The following is a 27,956-nucleotide window of genomic DNA, read 5'->3' as shown; positions in this document are numbered from 1 at the left end:
GAGACCAGTTTCCCTCACGGGATCAAAAGAGTATACTTATACTTATACATTCACACTTATCCCATACAGCCCCAAAAAAGAATGCACAAGGTGTCCTACAGAACAGAACTGTAGCAATTTTACAAAGTTCATCCAATCAACAATCCTCAATCCACAATATCATTTGGAGCAATTCAGATGTGGGGCATATGCTGCAAAGCAGACATGATTATTATAAGCAGAGAGATGAGAGGAGCCCCTGAGGTCTTTGAGAAACCCATCGAACAGCAGGTGGCAGTGTAGAGCATCCCACCCACTACGGTGCAGCCCTGGCATAGCTCTGCTCAGGTCTGCTATGTGTTCCGACAGTGCAGTTCCGGCTCTAGAGAACTCTGTGATCAGTGTTCCAGTTCTAGAGTTTCTCCGTGAGTGGTGGCGTCTCTGCCCCCAGACTGAGTTTCTCCGCGAGCAGTGGCGTCTCTGCCCCCAGACTGAGTTTCTCGGCGAGCAGTGGCGTCTCTGCCTCCAGACTGAGTTTCTCGGCGAGCAGTGGCGTCTCTGCCTCCAGACTCGTCTCTGCTGACGGCTCCACCATCAACATCTCGTCTCCGTGTCCCGTCGTCTGTGTGAACACGAGTTACAATACAGTACTTTTAAACTTTGAAACGGTGGCAGTTTGTCTAGTGGTCTCATCTGTGACCTGGGTCTTTGAGTCGAGCACCAGGTTGTGAGTTCGATCTCAGTAGCTGCCACCATATTGTCCCTGAGCTAGGCACATAGTAACAGTTATCTTATGACTTGCCAGTTTGCGCTACTCTCAAACCTGGGCAAAGTCTGTCAGAGCACGTTGTAACTGTCGTGGTGACCTTGTCTGTATCGGTTTGAATACTGCCCTGTTCTTGTGAATGCTTATTAGGTGGTTTATTCGCCACATGTCATTACCAGGTAATGGTTATTAAGAGAACTATGGGTCTGTACGAAAGGGAAGGCAGCTGTCTGCTGTCTCGCTGCCTTCAGCTCTCTGCCGAGTCACTCGCCGTTGCAGGCATCAAGGTAACAGCTACGAACGAACTTTGTTTCGGACAGCCTAGCAAGATAGCCACACAGAACAACGTTGTCAGGATACCAGAAAGAAGAATAACGTAACGTTCGACTGCAGCAATAGGTTGCTCACAATGAAATAGAATTTTTGACATTGAAGGCAGCATGAAGGATACATCAATGCTGCCTTCAAAACTCATCAAAACTAAGGTATCTTATGAGGCAGCATTCACAGAAATATTTGATTCGGACATGCCTCAATGGCTCGCTTCCCTGTTAGATATCTTAAAAGGCAGCATTTTTCCCTGTTTTGTACAGACCCTATCCAAAGCAGGGAGATTGGTGGATGACTACGGATTATGTGTACTTACTCTGTGCTTCAGATAAGACAGATAGGTATCCCACCCCAGAGTAACGGTGTTCACATAAACAACACGAAACCGCGAGGGCAGGAAATAGAAGTTGATCATCTGTGCGGCAGGCCAGACGCACCAGTCAGCCTGTGGGCAGAAAACACGGAGGAGATCGTTCTTTTCATTCACTTGGTTTTACGTACTTCTTTCTTTTGCAAACAACTCAAGAAACACAGTGGGCACTCATTTGAATGCTGGGCAAAGTGCTAAGTCTAAAGTCTAACTAAAGCTATCTTAATAACTAGACTAAGTCTAAAGTCTAACTAAAGCTATCTTAATAACAAGGCAAAATCAATTTGCTAATCTAATGCCATAAGTAAGACCTTAACACTGATGAGTCCACTCAATACTCCCACATGCAACATGATAGCTATAGTTCATGCATGAGAACGTTGCTTGTTGATATACTTTACACACTTGCCCGCCTTTTGAATTAGGGCCCGGCCCAGTCTGTTAAATCAGAAAAACACACTTTAGTCCTGACCTTATAGAACTCCCAGAACTTCTCAGCGAATTCTGTGCAGCCTTTCATCATCCCGTGTCCCTCCAGAGCACTCATGCCTGGGACAGAAGATCATGCAACTTACTATTAGACTTCGTCTGAGTACATATAAAAGCATGCCATTTACTTAGTGTGAGTGGTTAATAGTGGTAGTAGTTTATGAGAATTTAGTTTAGTGCAACAACTAACATCATGAAGTCGGATGTAGTTATTAAGTTTTATGTCAAGATAAAGGTCTAAAAAGTCAACAATGCAGATAATCATGAAGTTTCTACATCTAGAACTTTCTGGATACTGGTCAGGGCTTAAATTTCACTGCGGGATTGCGGGTATTGCGCATAATTTGTTCAAATCCCGCAACTCTAGCCATCATAATGCGAGAAATTCCCGCATACACTTTTACAGCCTGTCTGATGACGTTAATATAGCCTAATCATTAAGTGGCGTGAATGCGGTGCTATTGACCGGACTGATCAACTACCGAGTTGAATTGAACATAGCCTCATGCAGACGCACACACACACGGAGAGAGAGAGAGAGAGAGAGAGAGAGAGAGAACCACTTTGCGCTTACGCAAATAGGCTACGCTACCATGGCAAACTTTTACATCTGGAAAGAGCTCCTTGGTAACTATCCTGCTAGCTCAGGTCACGTCAACACTTGATCCCAGAAAGATTGTCTTCGACATGTCAACATTTATTGTATCTAATGACATAGAAAACATAATGATTTGCATACACATACCGCACTATGCACAACTTTTATTCACTAGCGACTACAGCCTAAAACCGTCAGGTTGAAGGGGGGCTAATTACTCCATAGAATTACTCTCAGGTATTTTCTTAAAGTGACAGGCACTCAATTACACCTACTCATCACCAATGTGCACTCAATTGGACCTACACACCACATTAAAGATATGCCTAAGTGTTATAGGTTAAACGTCAATATGAGGCATTCAAATTACTAAATATGTTTAGCTAGTAGTAATTACTAGTAAAATGCTATACTTTAAAAAATGCATTATTAAATAAATACACTCTATATGAATTCAAAAATATATGATAAAAACATATCACATAAGCTATCATTTTCAGTGTGTGTTTGTGTGTGTGGAGAGAGTCAAGCAGAATCTAGGATGTCCACTGTTGTGAATGATCCCACTACAGTATATATTACTGATGATGTCAGGGTGGTGGGGGCCCCAAAATCAAACACTTTTTTTTAAAAAGTATCGAAGTATTGAAATCGCAATTCTTGACTTGGTATCAGAATCGACCCCCCCTCCCCCCCAAATTGTGTAAATCCCCCCTACATGAATAACCTAAGGGGGGAATTCCCCCCCATTTTGAAAAATGAATTTTAAGCCCTGACTGGTGGTTACTAACTGCCCTAGGTAGATGATGCTGTGAACTCACCTAAGAAGTACCATGCCCCAAGAATTGGTGATGCAACTAGCTGGTCAACCAAAACCTTCTTTGCGACAGTCTTAACAGCTTTCCCGACATATATCTTGTCAAGCCATAAATACCAGTAATGAAGAAAGGGTCCCATCGAACTCCCAACGATAGCCATCCGTGCTGTGAAGAAGCATTACCACAGTTAACAGTGCTGGAGATTTGATACATCGGACTGTCGTGTAAGCAAGTAATGTTGCAACAACTTCTGACAGTTAATGATTTACTTCGTCGCCACGAAAACAAGTTGCTGCAGCAGTTTTGTACAAGAGTTCATGGTTTGCCCAAAACAAAATCTTGATGTGAACCGAAACAAACTAAACCAGACATGACTTATCACTTTACCTGTTCGGTGCCAGTCTCGAGTTTTGCCAGGTGACTTTCGCATTTCTCGGCTCTGCTGAATGATGTCTCCAAATGAAAGCATAACCCCACCACTTAGCGTGTTGGTCACAAGCAGAAACCTTCCTTTGAAAAAAGGCTTCCAGTAAAAGGATATCCGCACTAAAAAGTCTTTGCCCCGGGGAATCATCTGTTGATTAATAATTGTCAATATGGTACCAAAATGACTTCTGCCGAAGTAGAAGTTAACGAACAGGTCCTCAGTTTTCCTACTGTAAACTTTTCAACTAACACAAGGCAAGTGGTCTTTCTTTAGTAGCAATTCGCATATTTGAGAACGTTAGGATGGCTACTGACACCTAGTGGACAGGAGTGGATACAACCTATTGAACAGAACAGATAAACGAAAGGCAGAAACAGCATAGCAAAGGATGGATTGTTACCTGATGAATGAATTCGAGTTATGGGAGAGTTATAGTCTGAAAATGTAAGCCACATCAAAATGTGTTCAATCTACTAATATAAACTAGAAAATGTAATTTCGAGGAAATTACCAGTGCATGAAAATATAAACATACTGTATATTAACATAAAATGCAAAACAAACTTTTATTTGGAAACAGTTGGCAGGAGTCATAGTTGATAACAACTGACAGTTGAAATGTCTAAACAGTTAAATAGTTGAGTAGTTTAAATAGTTAAATTATTTAATAGTGAATTATTGTAGTGAGGACATTTATTTTGAAACAGTTGTGGGCAGAGGAAATTAACGTTTTTCATGTGACGTATTCTAGGTTCTATAGCTTTGTTTACATCCACCTGGTAGGCAAGGGACAAGTTGAACCCATTGAACATAGTTGTCTGCAGCTGCCTCTCAGTAGGCTACATCTCTGTATTTCAGCAATGTCAACATTTCAGGCATCAATAAAGATGATGATGATTATCCCAGCTGTGAAATTTGGCCAGAAAGGAACATGTCTTCCCTCTGAAAGTTGACACAAAATCAAACAATATTTGATAATTTAGTGCTAGCTTCAACTGAACAGCGACAGGTTTTGGTAGGCAGTACCAGACGTTACAGTTATAGCTAGCGTCAGTCAGCATCATGTAACATTAATGGCGTTAAAGTCATGATCCTGTAACATATTATAACATATAACAGTGATGGCTTATTCGAAGACGATCTGCATGGATATAACCACCCAGAAAAACTCAGAATGTGAGTGATAAAGTTAATTAATTGTAGGCTATGAAACTTTTTATTAGTTACCCATTGCAGCATCGGCTATATTAGCTGTTATGCTAGCTCAGCCTTTAAATATGCTGTTATTTTGGTCATGTGGACTTGATTAAACGGGTAAAGATAATTCATAAACTGCTTATTTCTTACATGACTGAAGCAGTAGCCTAGGATCTAGGGTTCAACAGTGGTGTTTGAGGTTGCGTTAAGTTGTTGTGTGTGATCGCTAAACAATTTGGTCAAATCAGTTTATTTTGACATACGGGAGTTAACTGACCTGTAGGTTATTATAGCACATAAGCCTATTCTGTTTTCATTTATTATCATTTGTTGTGATTATATAATCAAATGACACTCATGATAACTTGAAATAGAAGGACAGAAGATAGGCGATTGATGCCCACAAGCACGAATTTCACGAGACAAATTAGAACAAACTGTTCCGGTAAACATATTCTTGCCATGTTTAAAATGCTGCACTTTTTCCCTTCATAGCCTATCTCTGGCAATTCATTTTCGGATGACTGTAGAAAGTTGTATTTTTATGGAGTGAGGATTGTCTCAAAAAGATTTAAATAAATATAAAAGGATATATATACATATACATACATTTATAAATATCCAAGTACAAAATACAAATATAAAAATGTGACATACAAATAAATAAACAAATGTATATAAATAAACGTGTCTTTGTAAATATATTTTCGAGATTTGAAAATAAATATGCTTGACTTTGTATGTGGAATCTGCATTTGTGAATCTCCTTTTTGCTTTTATGTAGATGACGTAATTTTGAGACATTCCTACTGCACACCTTTTACTGTCTATGCTGCACACCAAGATCCACAAATAAATACCACTAGATTTGAATGCGAAGACACCCTCCACTGAACAACCAGCAGATGGCAGTGTTGTGCAGCCACAGCTAGTCTGGCAGAGCCGAGATAAAGGCAAGCGCTAACCACGACATTACATTACATTACATTTAGCAGACACTTCTTGACCAAAGTGACTTACATATGTCAGCTATATTACAAGGGATCACATTGTCCCCGGAGCAACTTGGGGTTAAGTGCCTTGCTCAAGGGCACAACGGTGGAAGCCGGGAATTGAACCGACAACTTTCAGGCTATTGCACGCTAGCCCAGTTCCTTAACCACTACACTACCACCGCCACGACATTCAGCAGAATTGTAGAATCTGGAGTGGATGATGGATAGAGCCGGTGATCAAGAAGCATCTACTGTAAGTAGTGCTTTTTGCATTATTTTACACACATTGCACTGATATTTGATCAGAAAAATGTCATTAAACGGTTATGAGCCCTTTCAGATTAACTGGGTTGGTTAGCATCAGCTAATCTAGGTTAACTTTAGCTAGCTCAGGACCATAATCGTCGTCTCTGTAGGATGCTAGATCTAGCTATATTTACAGACTATAAAGAACTTTGCTATGATGCTATCGTGTTTGACTCATAGCTGCCAACACTCCCGTTTTTTACGTGTTTCGCCCATATTTCATACCAATCTCCCGCCCGTTTTGCCATTTTTTCCCAACCGGAAAGTGGCAAAACGGATAGGAGCTAACTGGTGTTTTAGCTATAAGTTAGCTATGAGCTTCCCTCATCCACACGTTATTCACCAATATGCAAGCTCTATATTGGTTTATGACAAAGCTTTGTTTAACAGTGTACAGTCACCCTAACATTGACATTTAAGTTAATTAAACTGATGACATTTTAACGCGATTGTTCATCAGTGTACAGACATCCCAAGTCTAAGGCGCTCTGGGAGTCTCATATCAGATAGTGGCTCATGGATGCCACGATCATCAGTCCCATATAGTATTTTTGTATAAATAGGCTATCTTAACAGTTGACCTCTGTCTCTTTCATCATCAGATATTTTTTTCATTGAAATGAAAGCTTCTTGCATTTCACCCCAAGTGTGCTTGTGCATTGTGGGCCTATGCCCAACAGCATATAACCTAATGTGTGTTTAATGTTTTTCACTGGTATAGCATCTTCAGACGTCCTGAAAGACCTGTTGAAGTTTTGGACCGGGTGGGAATTGCCTGCCAAGCGGCTAACATTAGAAGTTGTGAGATCCCGCGGACATCATCATCTGCCAACTTCAAGTACGTGCTATGAGCGACTGAGAATTCCAAATCACTATAAGAGTGGCACTGAATTAAGATCAGACCTCCATGCATGCCTTCAGTCAGTTGAGACAGGTTTTGGCCTGATATGAAATGTGAAGAAATAACATCCTCTAACATTGTTTTATTGTTGGTGTTGTTATTGTTATTCAATGAAATATTAAAATAAATGTTATATTTTATCAGTAATTGTTTTTATTGTAATTCTATTGATGTTTTACTTACTGAGAGGAAATAATTTGGTTTGGATTAATACGTTTGTTCTATATTGCTAAATAAAAAACTAAAGTCACAATCACTTATCAGGTTTTATTGTACCATTGTAGCAAATTGTACACAGGTATAGTCAACTCACTCACACAACTCACTAGCTCTTCATTCTGTTGGGTCTATGTAAGGAAATTCAGTCTTTCTATGATATTCAACAGACAACCGTCACAGGCTCTGAAAACCCCCCAAACCCCCCCCTCCCCCTGGCTGCAGCTGCAATGCAAACAAAAGATTTGCTGCACTCAAGAATCTTTGCTACAAACAGTCTCCAAACAATAACACAATCACTGACTATACCTTTAATGGTTCTCTACCAAGTTTTGGACATATGTGACCGTTGCCAAATAAATGTCCACACCATTGGACTATGATTGCTGCAACGGATCAATGTGTTCCTGCAGTCCACTGAGTTCCTCTGGGCTGAGTGGGCTCTCGAACTGAGGAACGTTTACTCCAAGATGGTTCTCTGGCACGTCTCCACTCTGCTCCCAATCTATTTCAGGAATGTTTAACTCCTTAACAAGTACAAAAAAGCATAAAACAAGTTTACAATCATGATCATTAGCAATTAAAATAATTGTTTTCTGTAATAATGGTTCATAAAATATAACCTGAAATAATGTGGGCCAACAATGCAGACTCAAGTAAAAGTAAGTAAATCAGCTCAAACTTGTGCAAAACATGTTGCAATCCAAAAGCAATCTTTAGGAACATGCATTACATTCCCAAAAAAGGTGGTTCTCCTTCCTCTGCCTACCTCTGGATCGGGAATTGGATGCTGCATTTGACCAAGCTCCCATAGCTGGTTTGGTGTCATGTTCTGCTCTGTCCTCAAGGGGTGGTTGTCCCATCCTCCACGAAACAGGTCCAAGGTCAACTGGAGACGAGGCAGGAAGACGTAATGCAGACAGAAGAAGTGGGTGGTGTTTGTCAGGTCGAGGTGGCCCTCTTCCTCCAGCATTTGAAAAATGTGGTAGTACACATTGGTGGCCCCCATCCAGACATCGCGCCAAAGTCTTTCAATTCTACTCAAAAGAAAAGGCATATTGTATCATGTTGCAAGTTGTGATGATAGTACACAGGATACAAGTTACATTAAATTGTCACATCAAATGCATATAGTTGATGGGTATAAAAAATGCAGTAAAATTGTGTCTGTCAGTGTGTTGTCCTTAAGGCATTACTATTTATTTGAAAGTAGTAGTAAAATTCTAATGGATAGCTTGTTTTTATATTATCCTGAGTATGGAATTCTTGGCATTGACATTTAAATAAGATTCTATGTTCCGGTTGTCAAAGTCAGATTTACTTTCAATTTCCTCACATGTACTAGACAAGACAGGACAACAGTAAAGTGGACAGGCACAGGGGGGATATTGTTGTGTAAAGGCTGCATAGAGATGAGTGATGAATGGTGTGGAAGGGCAAGAGTTTCGTGTGCTGTGTGTATGCAGGAAGAGGGCTTACTGGTCAATACTTTGACACAGGTCAATAAAAAGTCCAATACAACTGACTGCTTGTGTTGCTATTCAGATTTAGGAATATTTCCCAATAACAATTCTCAATAAAGTTAAACTACTGATAAACTAAGACCAAGCATACCTCTGGTTATGAACACTTTTTCCTGCAATAAAGCACCCACTCTCTGGTCCGCGCATGGTGAACATCAATCGGGCAACACCCACATTTTCCCCTCCATGATCTGCTCGCACTCTACAAGAAATAGCACAAGGAACTGCAGTAGCAAGGTGAACACACTCTAATGGTAAAGTAAACACACCTCAAAAACAGTCAGTCATTCATACCACACTGCAAATTTACCTGAGAGGATATCCAAACTCTTGAACAGCCTGGCTGAAAAAGGCAAGGTTTGTGTCGGACCTGTTGTTGTCATCCGCATTCAAGTACATTATCTGTAACATTTCAACCACATAATTACTGAAGGTCATATTATCTTACTAGTAAAATGGGTTAGGTCTTGCCAGGTATCTTGCCATTAACCTGTCTGGCTTGCTTGGAACTAGGCTACTAGTGGGACAATAATAATAATAATAATAATAATAACCTATACTATTTGGATCCCATGAGGGAAATTTCATCTCTGCCTTTAACCCAATTGTGAATTAGTGAATTTACACAGCACAGCACACAGTGAAACACGCAGTGAGGTGCACAGCACACACTAACCCGTTACAGATGGCAGCCTGCTTATAGCGGCGCCTGGGGAGCAGTGAGGGGTTAGGTGCCTTGCTCAAGGGCACTTCAGCCATGGTCCACTGGTTGGGAATCGAACCGGCAACCCTTCGGTTACAAGCCCGAAGCCCTAACCAGTAGGCCATGGCTGCCCCAAGGCCTAGTGCCTGCTCTCGCTACCTGCTGTATCTGTTTTATGTTGTCTCTAAAGCAATAGTTATTGATAGACAATTTTAACCTATCCTTTACTCTTACCTTGCGTGAGAAACCATCAATGCCTCCAAATATGACAATGTTATACCTAATAGATGAGAAGAGGAACAACAGTTAATACTTAAATTGTTAGATTACAGTATGTAAGATTTACAGATCTAAGCACCACAAAGGTATTACTTTACCGTATCAGTTTGTGGTTTGTGTCAATATGAAAGAGGTACTTGGGGCATGGAACAGAGTATGTGCGCCTTACAACACATCCCAGCTGAGTCATCCTTGACACAACCCCAAGGCTGTCCACTCTGTGCATTGCTGCCCTGATGCGATCCCACTGAACCTGATGGCCTAGTCTTCCAAGTGCTCCCCTCATTGTTCTGTAGCCTGAGTGTGGCCACCACTGTTTTACCTGAGACACCAGTTCATCAAGCTCAGCATCTGAACACCTACTGTACTGAGCTAGCTTGCCAGGCAGGTTATGGCCAGCCATGGATCTATACAGTGTTGCACGGGACACCCCCAGAAAGTTGGCAATTGTGATCACTGGGTGTCCGTTTTCCATCAGATGCTGTACATAATCCATATTGATTGCGATTTTTGGTCGCCCACTCCCAGGACATCTTTCAAAATGAATTGGCATTGGTAAGTGATCGTCTTGGTGCACTCTCAACTGCTGAAGTGCCCTGCACAGCTCAATTAATCTGTCCATGACCTCTGGAGGCACTGGAACATGCTGGGCAATAATGTCCATGAAAACCAGTTCCTGTGTGCAAACGAATTCTAGGAAGTCAGGATCAAGGGGTGTTTGTTGGAGAGCCCGATGAACTCTGTCGCGCAGTCTTTCCATCACATACTGCATTAATGCGTTCTAGAAAGCCAAACATTAAATAAATAAATAATTCAGGCAATTACTCAAAATAACACATGTGTAGAAGGTGATGGTTGTGTATATTGTTAAGTGTGTGTGTCTGTGTGTGTGTGGGGGGGTAGGGGTGGAGTGGCAGTGTACTATGTGTATGTAGGGGTGGTGGTGGGGGGGGGGGGGGCTGTGTGTGAGTGTGCACGTGTGTGTGTGTGTGTGTGTGTGTGTGTGTCTATGCTCTGAGTCTAACTACCCAGCTTAAAAAAACAGCTTAGATTATGGTTTGCTGGTTTAAGCTATGTTTTTGTGAGTTTTCATTTACTGGTTTAGCTGGTTAACCCAGCTTATGACAGTCACCAGCTGAGTTTTTATGGTTTAGCTGGTTGGGCCAATTTAGGCTGGTCATTTTAACTGGAGGTTGACTGGTTAATAGAGCAATGTCCAGCTTCATGGCTGGTCAAACCAGCCATGACCATCTTAAACCATCAATGTAAGATTGATAGCCTGGTCACCAGCATGACCAATATAAAACATTACACTTACCGACATGACCAGCTTCCTAAGGTGGTCTCACAAGAAAATCCAAGCGGTGGCCCAATGAGCAAACTTGTGAGAAGATGCAGACGCACACCAGATTGCGAGGTGCTGGCCGCCTAAAGTTAGTCAGTACGTTAGAGAGGTGCCGCACACTCCGAGTCCATCATTTTGAGGTTCTTTATTAGTGATAACGTTTCGGCCTTCCTCAGATCACATAGTAACAGAGGTTCAACCTACAGTTTTTAGCCAGATACTTGATTAGTTCTAATTATATACAGCTGGCCAGGCACTCATAATTGGCTTAGACTAGTGGGCATGTAAACCCAATACACTCACATCTACAATTGTAACGTTACTGTGACGCTTGTATTACATGCCCACTAGTCTAAGCCTGCACAGCAACTCTGGCTAAAAACTGTGGGTTGAACATCTGTTACGAGCCTATGTGAACTGAGGAAGGCTGAAACGTTATCATTGATAAAGAACCTCAAAAGGATGGACTCGGGAGTGTGCGGCATCTCTCTAACCTACAGCCCAATGAGCAAAACCAGCCCAAACCAGCTAAAACCCAACTAAAACCAGCCACCAGCAGGGTAGAGTGCCCAGTCAGAAAACGGGAGTCTGGTCACCCCATAACCCCACCCCAACCCCATAGACAGTACATTTTGTGTCAAACTAGCAACATGTTGACTAGTATTGCTAACCATGCTAGCAAAAATGTATAGTTTTCATCAAGTAACAAGCATACGACTGTGTGGACAACACTGCCTTCAGATGAAAACGATAACCATCTTTACTTATTCCGTTATTACAGTTTAGCTGGGGCTCAATTAGCTTGATTTGTTTCGTTTTGTAGGGACCTGGGATCATAGAGCTGCTATCATACCTGGCTAACACTCGCAGACGTCGAGTCAACACCTGCTAACGTCTGTATACTGACCAAGTAAACTCATATCTCTCTGAAGAAAAAATCCACTATAACACACACAAGTAACAAATAGAACTACTTACCCATCCAGGTAATCCACCGGTCGCTTCCACGTTCATCTTGTAATTGCGATTGAGGCCAGAACCGGATACCAATGACTGTACAGCCAGAGCCTAGCTATCGTTGCACGACGCCTTTGCACAACACTGCCATCTGCTGGTTGTTCAGTGGAGGGTGTCTTCGCATTCAAATCTAGTGGTATTTATTTGTGGATCTTGGTGTGCAGTAGGAATGTCTCAAAATTACGTCATCGACATAAAAGCAAAAAGGAGATTCACAAATGCAGATTCCACATACAAAGTCAAGCATATTTATTTTCAAATCTCGAAAATATATTTACAAAGACACGTTTATTTATATAAATTTGTTTATTTATTTGTATGTCACATTTTTATATTTGTATTTTGTACTTGGATATTTATAAATGTATGTATATGTATATATATCCTTTTATATTTATTTAAATCTTTTTGAGACAATCCTCACTCCATATATTTTAGCCTATATGTCTTCGTAGACAGTAGCCTAGGCTACACCATTAGGCCATCTTGAGAATAAAAGACTTCAAGCTGCTAACAATCATCCTCCACAACCATGAGGATAGGTAGGCTAAACGGTTGTTCGTCGCCTTTTTGCCTCTTATTGTAAAACCAACTGTTAGGGCCTACACACGTGGTCGGCATCCCAGTCAATATTTGATATTAAAATTTCAATTTTGAAGCTATTTGTAACTATGTGTAGCCTATGCAACCCGACTGTTGTAGGCTTGCCTACCACTCTGCAGTGCCTTGCCTACCATTCTTGCCTACCACTCTAGTTGTAAACAAACGGTGACGTAACATTAGAACGGAGGTGCAAAACCTTAATAGGAACAGAATCTGTAGTCTTAAGAGAGCCAGATTGTATGCTTAAAGCCTGAGACAGAGTATATAGTTTAAAAGTTGAATTTAGATAGTGTAATGGATGTTGATAGACAGAAAGTTGAATGGATGTTGATAGGCAGATTGTTTAATGGATGTTGGTGGATAGTTTAATGGGTGGATGAGTGAATGGTTTAAAGAGGATGAATGGATAGAAAGTTGGATGGAATGTGCCTTATATCCTTGTAGAATGGAGAGACACAGAGAGAGTTGGCCTAGTTAAGCAGAAAGCAGTTGATACAGGTGCAATCAGTTTAACTGGCCCTTTGATGGGTCCTAGTGAGCAGCTGGAAGTTGATACAGGTGCAAATCAAGTTAATTAGCCCATTGTGATGTCATCAGCCCATGGGGAAAAATAAGCTTGTTTTTTATTAAAATCTCAAAAAGTATAAAGTTTACAAAAGTGAAAAACACATTCCCCACGTGTCCTTTTCAAGACCTACATTACAAAGTTTGAATGAAGTTTCTACTAGAGATGGTTACTACGGTGATGCTAGGATAGACATGGTGGTTGCATGGCTTAATAAAAGTTCATAGTTTAAAAGTAGACTGTTTAAAAGCTGAATGTAGATAGTTTAAAAGTTGTTGATAGACAGTAGATAGTTTAAAAGTTGAAAGACAGCTAGTTTAATAGATAGTTTAATGATAGTTTAAAAGTAGACAGTTTAAAAGTTGAAGATAAATAGTTTAAAAAGTTGTTGACAGACTGGAAGTTTAATGAATGTTGATATTCAAATAGTTTAATGGCTGTGTATAGGTAGATATTTGACGATAACTGAAAGTTGGAATGGCTCAGAATGCTAAGATTTTTAACTATGCTAACCATGCTACTTAGCTAATGTTTTTTAGTAGTGCTAGCAATGCTAACATGCTAAACATGCTACTTAGCTAACTTAGCTAACATTTTCTAGCAGTTTTGATAAACATGTTAACTATGCTAGCAATGCTAACTATGCTAACCATGCTACTTAGCTAACTTAACTAACGTTTTCTAGCAGTTTTGCTAAACATGCTAATTATGTTAGCAATGCTAACTATATTAACCATGTGACTTAGCTAACCTAGCTTATCATTTTTAATAGTTATGCTAACTAACATGCTAACGATGCTAACTATGCTAAGTATGTGACTTAGCTAACCTAGCTAATCATTTTTAGTAGTTATGCTAACTATGCTAACTAGCATGCTAACAATGTGAACATGCTAACTATGCTAACCATGCTACTTAGCTAACTTAGCTAATCATTTTCAGCAGTTTTGCTAAAAATGTTAACAATGTTAACTATGGTAACCATGCTAACTAGCTACAGTGGGTAGGAGTCATAGTTGATGACAAGTAACAGTTACAATGGCTGAACAGTTAAAAAGTTCAGTAGTTTAAAGGGTTAAATTGTTTAATAGTGAAATATTGTAGTGAGGACTTTTATTTTGAAACAGTTTTTGGCAGAGGAAACAGTTGAACAGGATGTGTAGTCTTAATAGGGCCAGTTTGTATGCTTAAAGCCTGAGACTGGCAGTTGATCCAGGTGGCCTGAACACCTGCCATAGGATTCTAATTGCTTAATGTTAAGTCTATGGGGATTTTTAAAAAGTTTTTAAGTTTCAAAGTTGAAAAGACATACCAACCTGATCTGTTTGAAGACCTACGTTACAAAGTTTGAATGAAGTTTCTAAGTTAAACTGTTCAAGAGAAATTGCGTACGGAAAAAGTGGTAAGCGGAATAATAATAAGAAGAAGTTGCCTAGGAAGAACAGTACAGTGCATTTTCATGCACTGTAACTAGAAAAGCATTTCCTGAAGGAAATACAGTGCATGCAAAGTTGTTGCTGGTTTGGTTGCTAGGGTAATTATAGTGGTTGCTATGCTATAAAGTGGTTGCTAGGCTGTTGCTAGGGTAATTATAGTGGTTGCTATGCTATAAAAGTGGTTTCTAGGTGGTTGTTAGGTTGTTGCTAGGGTACTTAAGGTGGTTGCTAGGCTGTTGCTAAGGTAATTATAGTGGTTGCTATGCTATAAAATTGGTTGCTAGGTTGTTGCTAGGGTACTTAAGGTGGTTGCTAGGCTGTTGCTATGGTAATTATAGTGGTTGCTATGCTATAAAAGTGGTTGCTAGGTTGTTGCTAGGGTATTTAAGGTGGTTGCTAGGCTGTTGCTAGGATAATGATAGTGGTTGCTATGCTATAAAAGTGGTTGCTAGGTTGTTGCTATGGTAATTATAGTGGTTGCTATGCTATAAAAGTGGTTGCTAGGTTGTTGCTAGGGTATTTAAGGTGGTTGCTAGGCTGTTGCTAGGATAATGATAGTGGTTGCTATGCTATAAAAGTGGTTAGCTATAAAAGTGGTTGCTAGGTTGTTGCTAGGGTATTTAAGGTGGTTGCTAGGCTGTTGCTAGGATAATGATAGTGGTTGCTATGCTATAAAAGTGGTTGCTAGGTTGTTGCTAGGGTCATTATAGTGGTTACCATGCTTTATAATGTGTAAATAGTAAAACAAAGGAAGAATAGTTAAAAGTTATTGAAATTGGGAGAAATAGAGAGAGGGATAGAGAAAATGAGGGAAAGTGAAGAAAAGGAAGTGAAAGAAAGTTGGGATGAGAAGTGAGCTATTCAGTTGAATGGAGAGGGACACAGAAGAGGTTCCATTCAAGTTGCTGCAGGCAGTCAGTGAGAGAGCACAGGTGCAGTTGATTGCATTCTATTTCCTTAATAGCCTATTATGATGTCATAAAGCCATGTTAAGTCTATGGAGAATTATAAAGTTTAGTTTTTATTTAATATCTCAAAAAGTAAAAGTCGTAGAAATATGAAAAGTCATAGAACGAAAATTTGCAGCAAGAGCTACGTGTCGAAGTTTGAACCAAGTTTCTACGATAAGCAGTTCAAGCCAAAATAGGGCCTGGAAGAATAATAATAACTAGAAAAGCATTTCCTGAAGGAAATACAGTGCATGCAAAGTTGTTGTTGGGTTGGTTGCTAGGGTAATTATAGTGGTTGCTATGCTATAAAGTGGTTGCTAGATTGTTGCTAGGGTAATTATAGTGGTTGCTATGCTATAAACGTGGTTGCTAGGTTGTTGCTAGGGTACTTAAGGTGGTTGCTAGGCTGTTGCTAAGGTAATTATAGTTTTTGCTATGCTATATAAGTGGTTGCTAGGTTGTTGCTAGGGTACTTAAGGTGGTTGCTAGGCTGTTGCTAGGGTAATTTTAGTGGTTGCTATGCTATAAAAGTGGTTGCTAGGTTGTTGCTAGGATATTTAAGGTGGTTGCTAGGCTGTTGCTAGGATAATGATAGTGGTTGCTATGCTATAAAAGTGGTTGCTAGGTTGTTGCTATGGTAATTATAGTGGTTGCTATGCTATAAAAGTGGTTGCTAGGTTGTTGCTAGGGTATTTAAGGTGGTTGCTAGGCTGTTGCTAGGATAATGATAGTGGTTGCTATGCTATAAAAGTGGTTAGCTATAAAAGTGGTTGCTAGGTTGTTGCTAGGGTATTTAAGGTGGTTGCTAGGCTGTTGCTAGGATTATGATAGTGGTTGCTATGCTATAAAAGTGGTTGCTAGATTGTTGCTAGGGTAATTATAGTGGTTGCTATGCTATGCTTGCTATGCTATGCTAAAATTTGGTTCAAGAGCTACGTGTCAAAGTTTGAACCAAGTTTCTACGATAAGCGGTTCGAGTCAAATTAGGGCCTGGAAGAATAATAATAATAGAGAACTAGAAAATGCAATTCCAGGGAATTACCATTGCATGTAAATGCAAAAAAGCTGCTGTGTATAACATTATATTACTTACAGTATGATTATTCAGATTACATAGTCTTACAGTATTCTTGAAAACCACTTACTTTAGATGTTAGCTTAGAGTATATGACAGTCAGTAAAAATAAATTGTCAATTCAATATTGATCAACATTCTTTGTTTCAGAATACACTAATGAACACTTACCAATGTAAGCTTGAAGTAAAAATCACAGTTTTGTATATATATATACAGAACTTGATAATGCCAATCATATTATCCTAAGACAGATCTATTTATCAGTGGTAAATCTGGCAGCAACAGCTAGAGGCCTCAGTTAATGGTGTTAGGTCAAATTTGATGGTGATATATACACTGAAGAATAAAAGAGTCAGCCCTTCAGATGATCGGTTTTAGACAGAACTTAGGTTAGAATCTTATTTTTCACACAACACAGCTCAGGTCTAAAAAATTACTTTTTCAGAACATATTGAGTGTTAACAGTCCATGTTAAGTCTTCAGTAATGTGGACACCAAGGTATTTAAAACTTGTGACTCTCTCTACAGGTTGCCCGCTGATCATTAGTGGGGTGTAACTGTAGTTCTGCTGCTGCCTTCTGTAATCCACTACCATTTCCTTGGTTTTATTGATATTCAGTGTCAAGCTGTTAGATTGACACCACTGTGCCACCTCATCAACCTGATCCAAGTACAGCTGTTCATTGTTGTTACTAATCAGGCCCAAGATCACTGTGTCATCTGCAAACTTGATGATGGAGGTATGACTACTGTTGGCTTTGCAGTCATGTGTGTATATGTTGTACAGCAGTGGACTCAAAACACAGCCTTGGGGAGCACCAGTGCTGATGGTTAATGAGTCAGATGTCAGACCCCCCACTCTAACCACTTGTGAACGGTTGGTGAGGAAGTCAAATATCCAGTGACACAGGGTGGTGTTCAGTCCTAAGGCCTTCATCTTTGTGACCAAGGTGAGAGGTACTATCGTGTTGCATGTATTTGCATGCACTGTAATAATAATAATAATTGTCATGAGCTCTCTATCTGCCTGGTAACACACGCTGATTGAAGTCTGATGACCTCCACCTGTTCCTGCTCTGCTCTGCCTCACCCTCGTTACCTACCAGCTGCACTGCATTCACCACTCATCATGCCCTCTATATAAAGCCTTGCTTTTCAGTCCACACTTGTCAGATCGTCTGCAACCAGCACCAGTTACCTGCCTGTTTTAGGAAAACGCCTCTGACTCTTTGCCTGTGATCCTAGACCCGCTCGACTACTTCTGTGTTCTCCAGCCCTGGTAATCTTGACCTGCCTTCCGTCCCTCTTCTACGAATACCGCCTAGTCCTTGACTGTACTGCTGCTTCGTTTCAATTGCTGTTGTGTGTGTGTTTCCCCCAGGAATTCCCGGATCATCCAGCTCCTGCCATCGCTGTTCGGCTACTGGGGGAACACACACGCAGACTCTTGGAACTCCTGTACCCCCCCCCGGAACCCCTGAAACCCCCAACCCTTAAATAAACTTTTGAACGTGACGCTTTTGTGGTCCTCGTCCTGTTTGGTGTCTGACAGTACGATCTGACCAAACATGGACCCAGCGCACGGTCGAACCAGCATGGAAACCGACGAACCAGAACCACCCACCGCCATGCAACGCCTGGAAGAGACAGAGAGAGAGGTAAACCGCAACACTGCTGACATTGCCTCCCTACTTCAAGCCGGCTACCAACAGCGTCAGCAGTTCCAGCAGCAACAGCAACAACTTGCAATGATCATTCAACTTCTCACGAACCTTTCTCCTCTGCCTGCTCCCACCGGCCCAGCCCCAGCCAGCCTGCTCACCGGCCCAGCACCCGAGTCTCCTGCCCAGTCCACTGCTGCCGTGGCTGCCGGAGCCCCAGAACCCAGGATCGGCAATCCAGAGCGGTTCAGCGGCGACCCAACCCAGGTACGGGCGTTCCTGACGAGCTGCCGTGTCCAGTTTACCCTGCAACCCAGGACTTTTGCCACTGAAGGGGCGAGGGTCGGTTACGTGATCACTCACCTGACGGGCCGAGCTCTACTCTGGGGAACGGCGGAGTTCGAGCGCCAGACCCCAGCATGTGCAACCTTCAACCTATTCGCAGAGGAGATGCTCAAGGTATTTGATTTGGAATCCACAACAGCCGAGGCATCTCGGACCCTGATTAGTATTCGCCAAGGCAGAAGGACTGTTGCGGATTACTCCATTGACTTTCGAACTGTGGCAAGTCGGAGCTCCTGGAACATGGAAGCATTGGTGGATGCCTTCCTCCACAGCCTGGCGGACTACATAAAGGACGAGCTGGTTTCCCATGATCAACCCCCCACTCTTGATGAAGCCATTGCTCTGGCTGTCCGCATCGACCGCAGGATCCAGGCCCGCCGTCGTGAGAGAGGGCGCCAGAGTCCATCCACCAGCACACGGAGTGTCCCAACTGCCCTTCTGTCCGCACCTGCCACACCATCTAGCCAGCCGGACCAGTCTGAACCGATGGAGATCGGCCGCGCCTCCCTAACCCCTGCAGAGCGCCAGCGACGCATCACCTCCAACTTGTGCCTGTACTGTGGTGGTGATGGTCATCGAGTCGCCACCTGTCCAGCAAAAGCCGGAGCTCACCAGATGTAGGAGGAATCCGGATGAGCTCAATGAACATTCAGCCCTCCATCAGCCGTAAACCCCTCATCCAAGTCTGTCTTCACCTGTCTGATTCCACCCACACCCTGGCAGCCCTGGTGGACTCTGGCGCAGAAGCAAACATTATTGACACAGGACTTGCTCGTCAGCTGGGCTTGGAAAGCCATCGCTTGTCCACTCCTGTTCCAGCCCGGGCCCTGGACGGTCACGTAATTGGCACAGTTACCAGCGTCACAGCCCCCATCTCAATGATGGTGTCAGGAAACCACCGAGAGACCATCCGCTTCCACCTGCTCAGCTCTCCAGGCCAACCCCTAATCCTGGGCTACCCTTGGCTCCGTCTCCACAATCCTCACCTCGATTGGGCCTCCGGAATTGTGAAAGAGTGGGGAAATGCCTGCCACCTGACCTGTTTGCGTGCTGCCGCGCTGCCCCCCGGCTCAGTACCCCCCAGCACTGCCCCCGACATTTCTAATGTCCCTGAATGTTACCATGGCCTCCGAGAGGTGTTCAACAAGACCAAAGCCACATCTCTGCCCCCACACCGTCCGTACGACTGTGCCATTGATCTCCTCCCTGGGACTGCTCCACCCAAAGGTCACCTCTACTCACTATCCCCTCCTGAAAGAAAAACTATGGAGGATTACATCAGGGACTCCCTGGCAGCTGGACTCATCCGCCCGTCTTCCTCTCCTGCTGGTGCCGGGTTCTTCTTCGTGGGAAAGAAAGATGGTTCTCTTCGCCCCTGCATTGATTATCGAGGTCTGAATGATGTCACAGTGAAGAACCGGTACCCTCTGCCTTTACTCACCTCTGCTTTTGAGTTGCTCCAGGGATCCACTATTTTCACCAAACTGGACCTTAGAAATGCTTACCACCTAGTGCGAGTAAGGGAGGGTGACGAGTGGAAGACTGCATTCAACACCCACACCGGCCATTATGAGTACCTGGTAATGCCATTTGGCCTCACCAACGCCCCAGCGGTATTCCAGGCGCTGGTGAATGATGTGCTGCGGGACATGCTGAATAAATTCGTCTTCGTGTACCTGGACGATATCTTAATTTTCTCCAGAACTCTGTCCGAACACACCCGTCATGTCCAGCTGGTTCTTCGACGGCTCCTGGAGAACTCGCTCTATGTCAAAGCGGAGAAATGCGAGTTCCATGCTCAGACTGTCATTCCTGGGATACATCGTCGCTGAAGGCAATATCCAGATGGACCCCGCAAAGGTCTCGGCAGTTACCTCCTGGCCAGTTCCGGGGAATAGGAAGAAGTTGCAGCAATTCCTCGGTTTTGCCAATTTCTACCGGAAATTCATCCGGAACTACAGCTCCGTCGCCGCTCCCCTCACAGCTCTGACCAGCATCAAACACCCCTTTTTCTGGACCCCAGAGGCCAACACAGCCTTTCATACCCTCAAGGCCCGGTTCACCACTGCCCCCATCCTCCAGATGCCGGATTCAGACCGGCAGTTCGTTGTCGAGGTGGATGCCTCAGACGTGGGAGTCGGGGCCATACTCTCTCAACGGGCAGAGGAGGACAACAAGTTGCACCCCTGTGCATTTTTCTCTCGCCGGCTTTCACCTGCAGAGCGCAATTATGATGTTGGAAACCGTGAGCTGTTGGCTGTCAAGCTTGCCCTGGAGGAGTGGCGTCACTGGCTGGAGGGGTCCACAGTTCCGTTCCTGGTCTGGACCGATCACAAAAACCTCGAATACATCCGCAATGCCAAACGTCTTAACCCCAGACAGTCCCGCTGGGCCTTGTTTTTCACCAGATTCAACTTCACCCTGTCATACCGCCCAGGTTCTCGGAACACCAAGCCGGACGCTCTCTCCCGTCAGTTTCATAAGGATGACGCCCCTTCCCAGGAACCTGCATCAATTCTGCCCGATCCCTGCGTCGTAGCTGCCCTGACCTGGGATATCGAGGAGGAAATTCAAGAGGCCCTCCGTGACCATCCCAGTCCCAGTGCATGCCCAGACGGTCGTCTCTTCGTCCCAGAGAATTTGAGGTCCCGGGTCATACAGTGGGGACACAACTCCCGCCTTGCCTGCCACCCGGGCTCCGCCCGCACCTGCCATCTCCTTGCCCAGCGCTTCTGGTGGTCTTCTTTGAGAAGGGATGTCCGAGAATTCGTCCGTGCCTGCCCCACCTGCAATCAGAACAAGTCCTCCACTCGGCCCCCCGCTGGTTTACTCCAGCCCTTGCCTGTGCCCACACGACCCTGGTCCCACGTCTCCTTGGACTTTGTAACTGGCCTCCCACCATCAGGTGGGATGACGGTCATTCTCACTGTGGTTGACCGGTTCAGCAAGATGGCACACTTCATTCCCCTCCCTAAACTGCCATCTGCCAGAGAGACTGCCCAGGCTGTTCTTGATCATGTCTTCCGTCTACACGGGCTGCCCAGGGATGTTGTCTCTGACCGAGGCCCGCAATTCACCTCTACATTCTGGAAGGAGTTCTGCCGTCTTCTAGGGGCCACAGTGAGTCTCACCTCTGGGTTCCACCCCCAGTCCAATGGTCAATCCGAGCGGGCAAACCAGGAGCTGGAGAAGGCGCTGCGGTGCATGGTTTCTCGCAAACCCCAGGCTTGGGCACAACAACTGATGTGGATAGAGTATGCTCACAACTCCCTCACCTGCTCTGCCACTGGTATGTCACCTTTCCAGTGTGTGTATGGCTACCAGCCCCCCCTGTTCCCCAGCCAGGAAGGAGATGTGTCCTGCCCGTCTGCCCTCGCCTATGCCCGCCGTTGCCGTCGTACCTGGTCACAAGCTCGTGCCACGCTACTCAAGTCAGCTGTCAGCTATGCCACTGGGGCTAACCGCCGAAGATCGCCGGCACCCGCCTACCGTGTTGGCCAGAAGGTGTGGCTGTCAGCCAAGGATCTCCCACTGCGGGTGGAATCGCGTAAACTGGCACCTCGATTCCTCGGCCCGTTCCCTATCCAGAGGGTCATCAGCCCAACCGCAGTCCGGCTCCAGTTGCCAACCTCCATGAGGGTGCACCCTACTTTCCATGTTTCGAAAGTCAAGCCGACGCATGAAAGCCCGCTGGTCCCCGTGCCGCTTCCTCCTCCTCCTCCTCGCCTCGTTGACGGTGGGCTGGTGTACACCGTTCGACGCCTGCTTCGGTCCAGACGGCGAGGTAGGGGCCTCCAGTATCTCGTCGACTGGGAGGGCTATGGACCTGAGGAGAGAACCTGGGTGCCAGCCAGTCGGATTGTGGACCGGACACTCATCGCTGACTTCCACCGTCTGCATCCTGATCAACCTGCAATCCGTAGGGGCCGCCCCAGAGGGGTCCCTAACCGTCCTGCCCGCCCGGCTTCCTGTCCTGTGCCTGACCCTGTCTCGGTACCTGTCCCGTCTTCTGTCCACGACCCTCCAGCTCCCTCCGAGGATGAGGATGTTCACTCGGACCACTCGGAGGAATTCTAGCCCTCCACCGGCTCCCCTCCGCCCTCCCGACGTGGTGTCACTCTTGGGGACTTCTGGGGCCGTCCCTTAGGGGGGGGGTTCTGTCATGAGCTCTCTATCTGCCTGGTAACACACGCTGATTGAAGTCTGATGACCTCCACCTGTTCCTGCTCTGCTCTGCCTCACCCTCGTTACCTACCAGCTGCACTGCATTCACCACTCATCATGCCCTCTATATAAAGCCTTGCTTTTCAGTCCACACTTGTCAGATCGTCTGCAACCAGCACCAGTTACCTGCCTGTTTTAGGAAAACGCCTCTGACTCTTTGCCTGTGATCCTAGACCCGCTCGACTACTTCTGTGTTCTCCAGCCCCGGTAATCTTGACCTGCCTTCCGTCCCTCTTCTACGAATACCGCCTAGTCCTTGACTGTACTGCTGCTTCGTTTCAATTGCTGTTGTGTGTGTGTTTCCCCCAGGACTTCCCGGATCATCCAGCTCCTGCCATCGCTGTTCGGCTACTGGGGGAACACACACGCAGACTCTTGGAACTCCTGTACCCCCCCCCGGAACCCCTGAAACCCCCAACCCTTAAATAAACTTTTGAACGTGACGCTTTTGTGGTCCTCGTCCTGTTTGGTGTCTGACAAATAATAATAAGAAGAAGAAGACTTCGGATAACAGAACAGTGCATTTTCATGCACACTGATAAAAATATTGAGCCTGATCTACTTAAAAAAGGTAAGGCAACTTTTTGCATCAGATTAATATGTAGTTAAAGCAAGGCTGGCCTTTGTATAGGCTACTTAATTTCTTGTGTGTAAGAAATGAGTTTTGTAAGTAAAGTCAATATTAATTTATCAAGTAAATTCAACTTAATCTTTCAAGTAAAGTCAACTTAGTTTTGTAAATGACTGAACCTTATTTTATAAGTAAATTCTACTTAATTAAACTAAGTTGACTTTACTTGCAAAGTTAAGTAGACTTTACTTCCAAAACTCATGTCTTACATTCAAGAAATTAAGTAGCCTATACAAATACTAGCCTTGCATTATATACATAATCATCTGATGCAAAAAGTTGCCTTACCTTTTTTAAGTAGATCAGGCACAATATTTTGTATCATGTTTGGTCTACTTAAAAACTTAAATATGTGTCATCTATGTGTTTGAAAAGACAATCCTCTTATCACATGTCAAGATATGCTGCCGTGGAGCCAAGTGTAGACCATACTGATAAAAAGACAGGAGCTGCAACGATTAGTTGATTGGTCAATTAGTTGCTAACAACTAAATAATTGGTCAGTAATTAGAATTTTCTTTGAGTCATTTTTTTTAAGAAGAAGAATCCCAGATTCTCTGATGTGAATGTTTTAAATTGAGAACTGGTGATCAGGACAAAACAAGACATTTTAGGTTGCAGCTTGGGCTTTGGGAAAGAGTGATCGATTTTTCACCATTTCCTTACATTGTATGGACGAATCCACAAATCAATTTATCAAGACTATCGACAGATTAATTAATTGGTTGCAGCCCAACACTGGAAACTTAGCAACCCACATGAGTCAAACAATCTCAGATATAATTATGCATCTTAACCCAAAACAAGACTTGGAAGTCATTTAGCTCAAATAAATACATTTATTTGACAAAAGACAAAAAAACAAATCAAAATACATTCTACTGTATACACCATCTGTATAGATTTTAAGCTTGCAAACAGACCTTGAGATCATGGACTTTGGAGGACAGTTTTTGGTTTGCATCCTCTAGCTCTAGGAAGATCTTCTGAAAGACCTCAAACGTGTATTTCAGTTTATTAGGGTACCTCAGTTCCAAGGCATAGATAAGGCCCATCAGATAGGTGCAAGCATGTGCCACATCTGGGATACCAAAAAGGTCCCTCGATGGCTATTCCAGCTTGCTTGGGGAGACCATCCCCGGCTTTGCTGACAACAAAGATGCCGAGGGCAAATGTAGTAATAGCTTCTTGGATGGTCGCAGCATCGTCGTCATTAATAACCTGTGAAATACAATAACACTTATTTATTGTATAGTAATGTGAAGGATGCATAACTCTTTGTTCCCCTCTCCAAACAGATGATCAGATTGTTATGTGGTGCTTTTGAGTAGTATTGTAGCTTAACAAGGGTGTCTACAGGTATCACAGAGTTCAATCAAATGCCATTTAAGGCCATTTTAATTCAATTTGTTGGAGTAATTAAGCAATGCAGCTTTATACAGTATAAAGAGTATCATATATTTGGTTCTGTTAACTACATAATTATACAAATGGTTATACATCAGTGTTATCAACAAACCCTACAGTAGGATATTCGTGTACATGTCACTAGATATCTGTGAGGATTTCCCATGTTTCACTACAGCAGTTTTAATAATTAAATACTAAAATATTATCAGCACCACAATGGAAAAAAGTCCTGAACTTTGTGTTTTTTTTTATTCTTGATTATACTTTGTGTCCTTCATGCATAGTAATATCTTCTTTACCTGGTAGTCCTTCATTAACTCTCCAGTGTATTCACCAGTCCTCTGATCACAACTTCTCTTCGCGACTCAATTGTGTCGTCCTACAAAAATATGGAATGAGATTACTAATTAATACGAGAAATATGAGATTAACATAAAATATGAGATTACAGACATCAGAAAGCTACTACATACAACTAATTACTACCACACTGTTGTAAATACATGCCTCATTTAACATGTCAAGGGTCTCATCAAGTTTCTTCCCAACGGCTCCACCCTTCCTCCTGTACAGGCAACAGCTTGAGTGTGTGTTGCTCCAACTTGCCCAGGAATGTGGACTGCAATAGCTTCAGTGTGATCCTGCAGAATTCCTTCTCGATTTGAGAGACCAAGAGATGTAGACAAGACATGGAGATGTAGAAACATAATGAGACAGACACACATGGGCAAGAGAAACAGAACAAAGACATGGACAAATTAATCCAAAGACCACACTGAATAAATCAGTCTGCTGGTTGCAGAACTGGTTACAGAAAGACCTTGCCTCTCATAGACTTAAGTCTTACATGTACATTTTTGGCCTTTCCTTATCTTACTCAACTTCGAGAAAGTTCTAAAACATTTGATAGTTTTGACATGATATACTCGGTGTATATTACAGTTTTTTCTGATTGCTTAAGCACATTTTTTGTAACTATGGCTTTTTTTGCAAAACTCTACACACAAATGGCAAAACCTCTCACCCAATCAGCAAAACATTGTAGTTCTCTTGCAAAAGCTAACACACCTTGCTTAACTCTTCACACCTTCGTAAAAATGGTGTTTTCGTATCTAACAGTAAACACAAGTCATCACAATAGTAAGCACACAATGTGCCAACAACACACTGATGGTATGAATAAAAAACACATCTGGCTTTTGCTTTCTCTGTGCACAAGGTAGACTATGTCAGTTTGAGGTCATACTTTTGTCATAGTTCTGTAAACATACAGGGATCCCAACTTCAAGTATTAGTGTTTATTACACATCAAAACAAACACAAGTGTGTTTTTCCAAGTCAAAACACAAAATAGCATTTCACTGAGACAAAACAAATCAGTCTACATCGGGTCGTCTCTCTCAAAATTCTGTCTACATCACATGCAATGTCCTAGTCCAAGGCACCGGGAAAAATATATTCTGGAATGACGTATCCAGGCCTTACATGACAATATCCCCACATGACTGTTTTTTTGTCTGTTTTTTTCTCTTCTCACTCTTCCTGCTCACTCCATCGTACCCATTGTACATTACCTGTGGCTTATTTATAGTGCTTAGGCTGATTGCAAAGTGAACTAATTATCTAAAACAGTTTTCACATGAGAAAGTGTGCCAGAGAGTTGGCAAAATAGTGTAAATAATAGCCATTGTGCCTACAGTTGTGCAAAGTGTGTGTTACAAAATTGCAAACTGAGTGCAAAGCAGTGTTTGTGCTTTTAGTTTTGCGAACTCAGTGAGTGGTTTTGCCATTTGTGTGTAGAGTTTTGCAAAAAAAGCCATAGTTACAAAAAATGTGTTTAAGCATTCAGAAAAAAACTGTAAATGTTACCTATTCCCAGGTATGATTACGTACCTTGGATTTATTTTAAATTATGTAAAAACGGCAAACCTTCGTTAAGTTAAAAGGATATTGATGACAAAGGCTGCACTTTTAAGATTGACCATGGTTTAGTTTTCGGTTCAAATGGCTTTTTGAATGGGTTCGCCACGGGCAGTTGGTTGTAGTTTTACGGTCCCTTAATCACTCAAGTTTATCACTGTTGGCTGTGCCCATTCGTAGCGAGCCCATTTAAGAATAGCGTAGAAATCCAGACGCACCCTAGCGGCAGCAAATGTATCTAATGTAGTTCTAATTCGGCTAATTCAAGAAGTCGTTTGACCAGAAAACTAAACCATCGTCAATCTTAAGTGCAGCCTTTGTCAATATCCTTGTAACCTAACGTTTGCCTCGAGTATTTACACAAATACATTTGTACACAAGGCACACAAGGCGAGGGTTTTGCTTTAACGTCACACACGACTAGTAGCTTCTAGTGCTAGGCTAAGTCCACTAGTTGAGTAAGGTCACTTGCTAACGTTAACATTCATTTTCAAATTAAACCAAAAGACTCGACTAGTTCTACTGTTCTAGAGTCTTGTAGTTTAACTTGAAGATGGAAGCTAATCTAACCATAGACAGTAAAATAAATATAACCAGGTATCGATACTTGGCAAACTTTATTCTTACCTTAACGTTCAGTGGACTCAATCATAAACCCAGCCTCTGGAAATGCGGTGGTCTTCTGCTCTTTTCAACAGATGCGTGCCAGTTGGCGGGAGTACGAAACAGCGTAAATGAAACAAGCTTTTTGTTTGTTGAGTGTTTGTACTTGAGAAGATCGACTGGGATAACTTAATAATGTATCTAAATGAAAAAACACACAATTTTATTGTAATTTGAACAAATGCAGATTAATTTCAAACAATACATTTTC

The 27,956-nt window shown here is 42.9% G+C and overlaps 3 protein-coding genes and 1 long non-coding RNA gene across 9 annotated transcripts in view; 1 reads left to right on the top strand and 3 right to left on the bottom strand.

Moving 5' to 3' along the window:
• Nucleotides 1-3: 3 nt before the first annotated feature.
• LOC121677853 (mpv17-like protein 2) lies at nt 4-4,035 on the bottom strand. 3 transcript variants are annotated; one of them, XM_042056918.1, is made up of 6 exons: nt 3,738-4,035; nt 3,354-3,515; nt 1,918-1,994; nt 1,392-1,520; nt 388-601; nt 4-357 (listed from the first exon to the last, which is right to left on the bottom strand). In XM_042056918.1, the coding sequence occupies exons 1-5, from the start codon at nt 3,922-3,924 to the stop codon at nt 392-394; spliced, it is 765 nt and encodes a 254-aa protein (XP_041912852.1). In that variant the 5' UTR covers nt 3,925-4,035; the 3' UTR covers nt 4-357; nt 388-391. The 3 variants fall into 3 exon arrangements, with proteins under 3 accessions (XP_041912852.1, XP_041912853.1, XP_041912850.1); XM_042056919.1 differs by having other exon boundaries at nt 4-502; nt 542-601; XM_042056916.1 differs by having other exon boundaries at nt 4-601.
• Nucleotides 3,920-27,956, top strand: part of LOC121677850 (major facilitator superfamily domain-containing protein 8-like) — a 57,596-nt gene continuing 33,559 nt past the window's right edge. The window contains exon 1 of the mRNA XM_042056909.1: nt 3,920-4,221. The gene's annotated coding sequence lies outside the window, so the exon portion shown is untranslated. The remainder of the gene's footprint in view (nt 4,222-27,956) is intronic.
• On the bottom strand, nt 7,443-12,404 carry LOC121677851. Of its 4 annotated transcripts, none has more exons than XM_042056912.1 (7): nt 12,221-12,404; nt 9,996-10,678; nt 9,853-9,898; nt 9,226-9,317; nt 9,007-9,117; nt 8,162-8,429; nt 7,443-7,919 (listed from the first exon to the last, which is right to left on the bottom strand). In XM_042056912.1, exons 1-7 carry the CDS (start codon nt 12,254-12,256, stop codon nt 7,770-7,772), a joined length of 1,386 nt encoding a protein of 461 aa, XP_041912846.1. In that variant the 5' UTR covers nt 12,257-12,404; the 3' UTR covers nt 7,443-7,769. The 4 variants fall into 4 exon arrangements, with proteins under 4 accessions (XP_041912846.1, XP_041912847.1, XP_041912848.1 ...); XM_042056913.1 differs by having other exon boundaries at nt 9,007-9,112; nt 9,227-9,317; XM_042056914.1 differs by lacking the exon at nt 12,221-12,404 and adding an exon at nt 11,216-11,423.
• On the bottom strand, nt 24,618-27,934 carry LOC121677854. The gene is made up of 3 exons (XR_006021101.1): nt 27,710-27,934; nt 25,462-25,814; nt 24,618-24,973 (listed from the first exon to the last, which is right to left on the bottom strand). It is a non-coding gene; the product is annotated as an uncharacterized LOC121677854 (long non-coding RNA).

The sequence above is a fragment of the Alosa sapidissima genome, chromosome 12, assembly GCF_018492685.1.
Source record: "Alosa sapidissima isolate fAloSap1 chromosome 12, fAloSap1.pri, whole genome shotgun sequence".
Lineage (NCBI taxonomy): Eukaryota > Metazoa > Chordata > Actinopteri > Clupeiformes > Clupeidae > Alosa > Alosa sapidissima.
The sequence above is the reverse complement of the archived record's forward strand: the minus strand, read 5'-3'. Positions and strand labels throughout refer to the sequence as shown.

What these genes read in the sequence shown, in the direction of transcription:
- LOC121677851 (XM_042056912.1), bottom strand. Translation starts at nt 12,256, where the DNA reads ATGAACGTGGAAGCGACCGGTGGATTACCTGGATGG. An exon ending in CCGGTGGATTACCTGGATGG is followed by an intron (nt 10,679 to 12,220) that starts GTAAGTAGTTCT and finishes TTGGCTTTCTAG; the next exon opens with AACGCATTAATGCAGTATGT. An exon ending in GAGTTTGGATATCCTCTCAG is followed by an intron (nt 9,118 to 9,225) that starts GTAAATTTGCAG and finishes TATTTCTTGTAG; the next exon opens with AGTGCGAGCAGATCATGGAG.
- LOC121677853 (XM_042056916.1), bottom strand. Translation starts at nt 3,924, where the DNA reads ATGATTCCCCGGGGCAAAGACTTTTTAGTGCGGATATCCTTTTACTGG. An exon ending in TGGGGCATGGTACTTCTTAG is followed by an intron (nt 1,995 to 3,353) that starts GTGAGTTCACAG and finishes CTTCTGTCCCAG; the next exon opens with GCATGAGTGCTCTGGAGGGA. An exon ending in AGTTCTGGGAGTTCTATAAG is followed by an intron (nt 1,521 to 1,917) that starts GTCAGGACTAAA and finishes TTCTGCCCACAG; the next exon opens with GCTGACTGGTGCGTCTGGCC.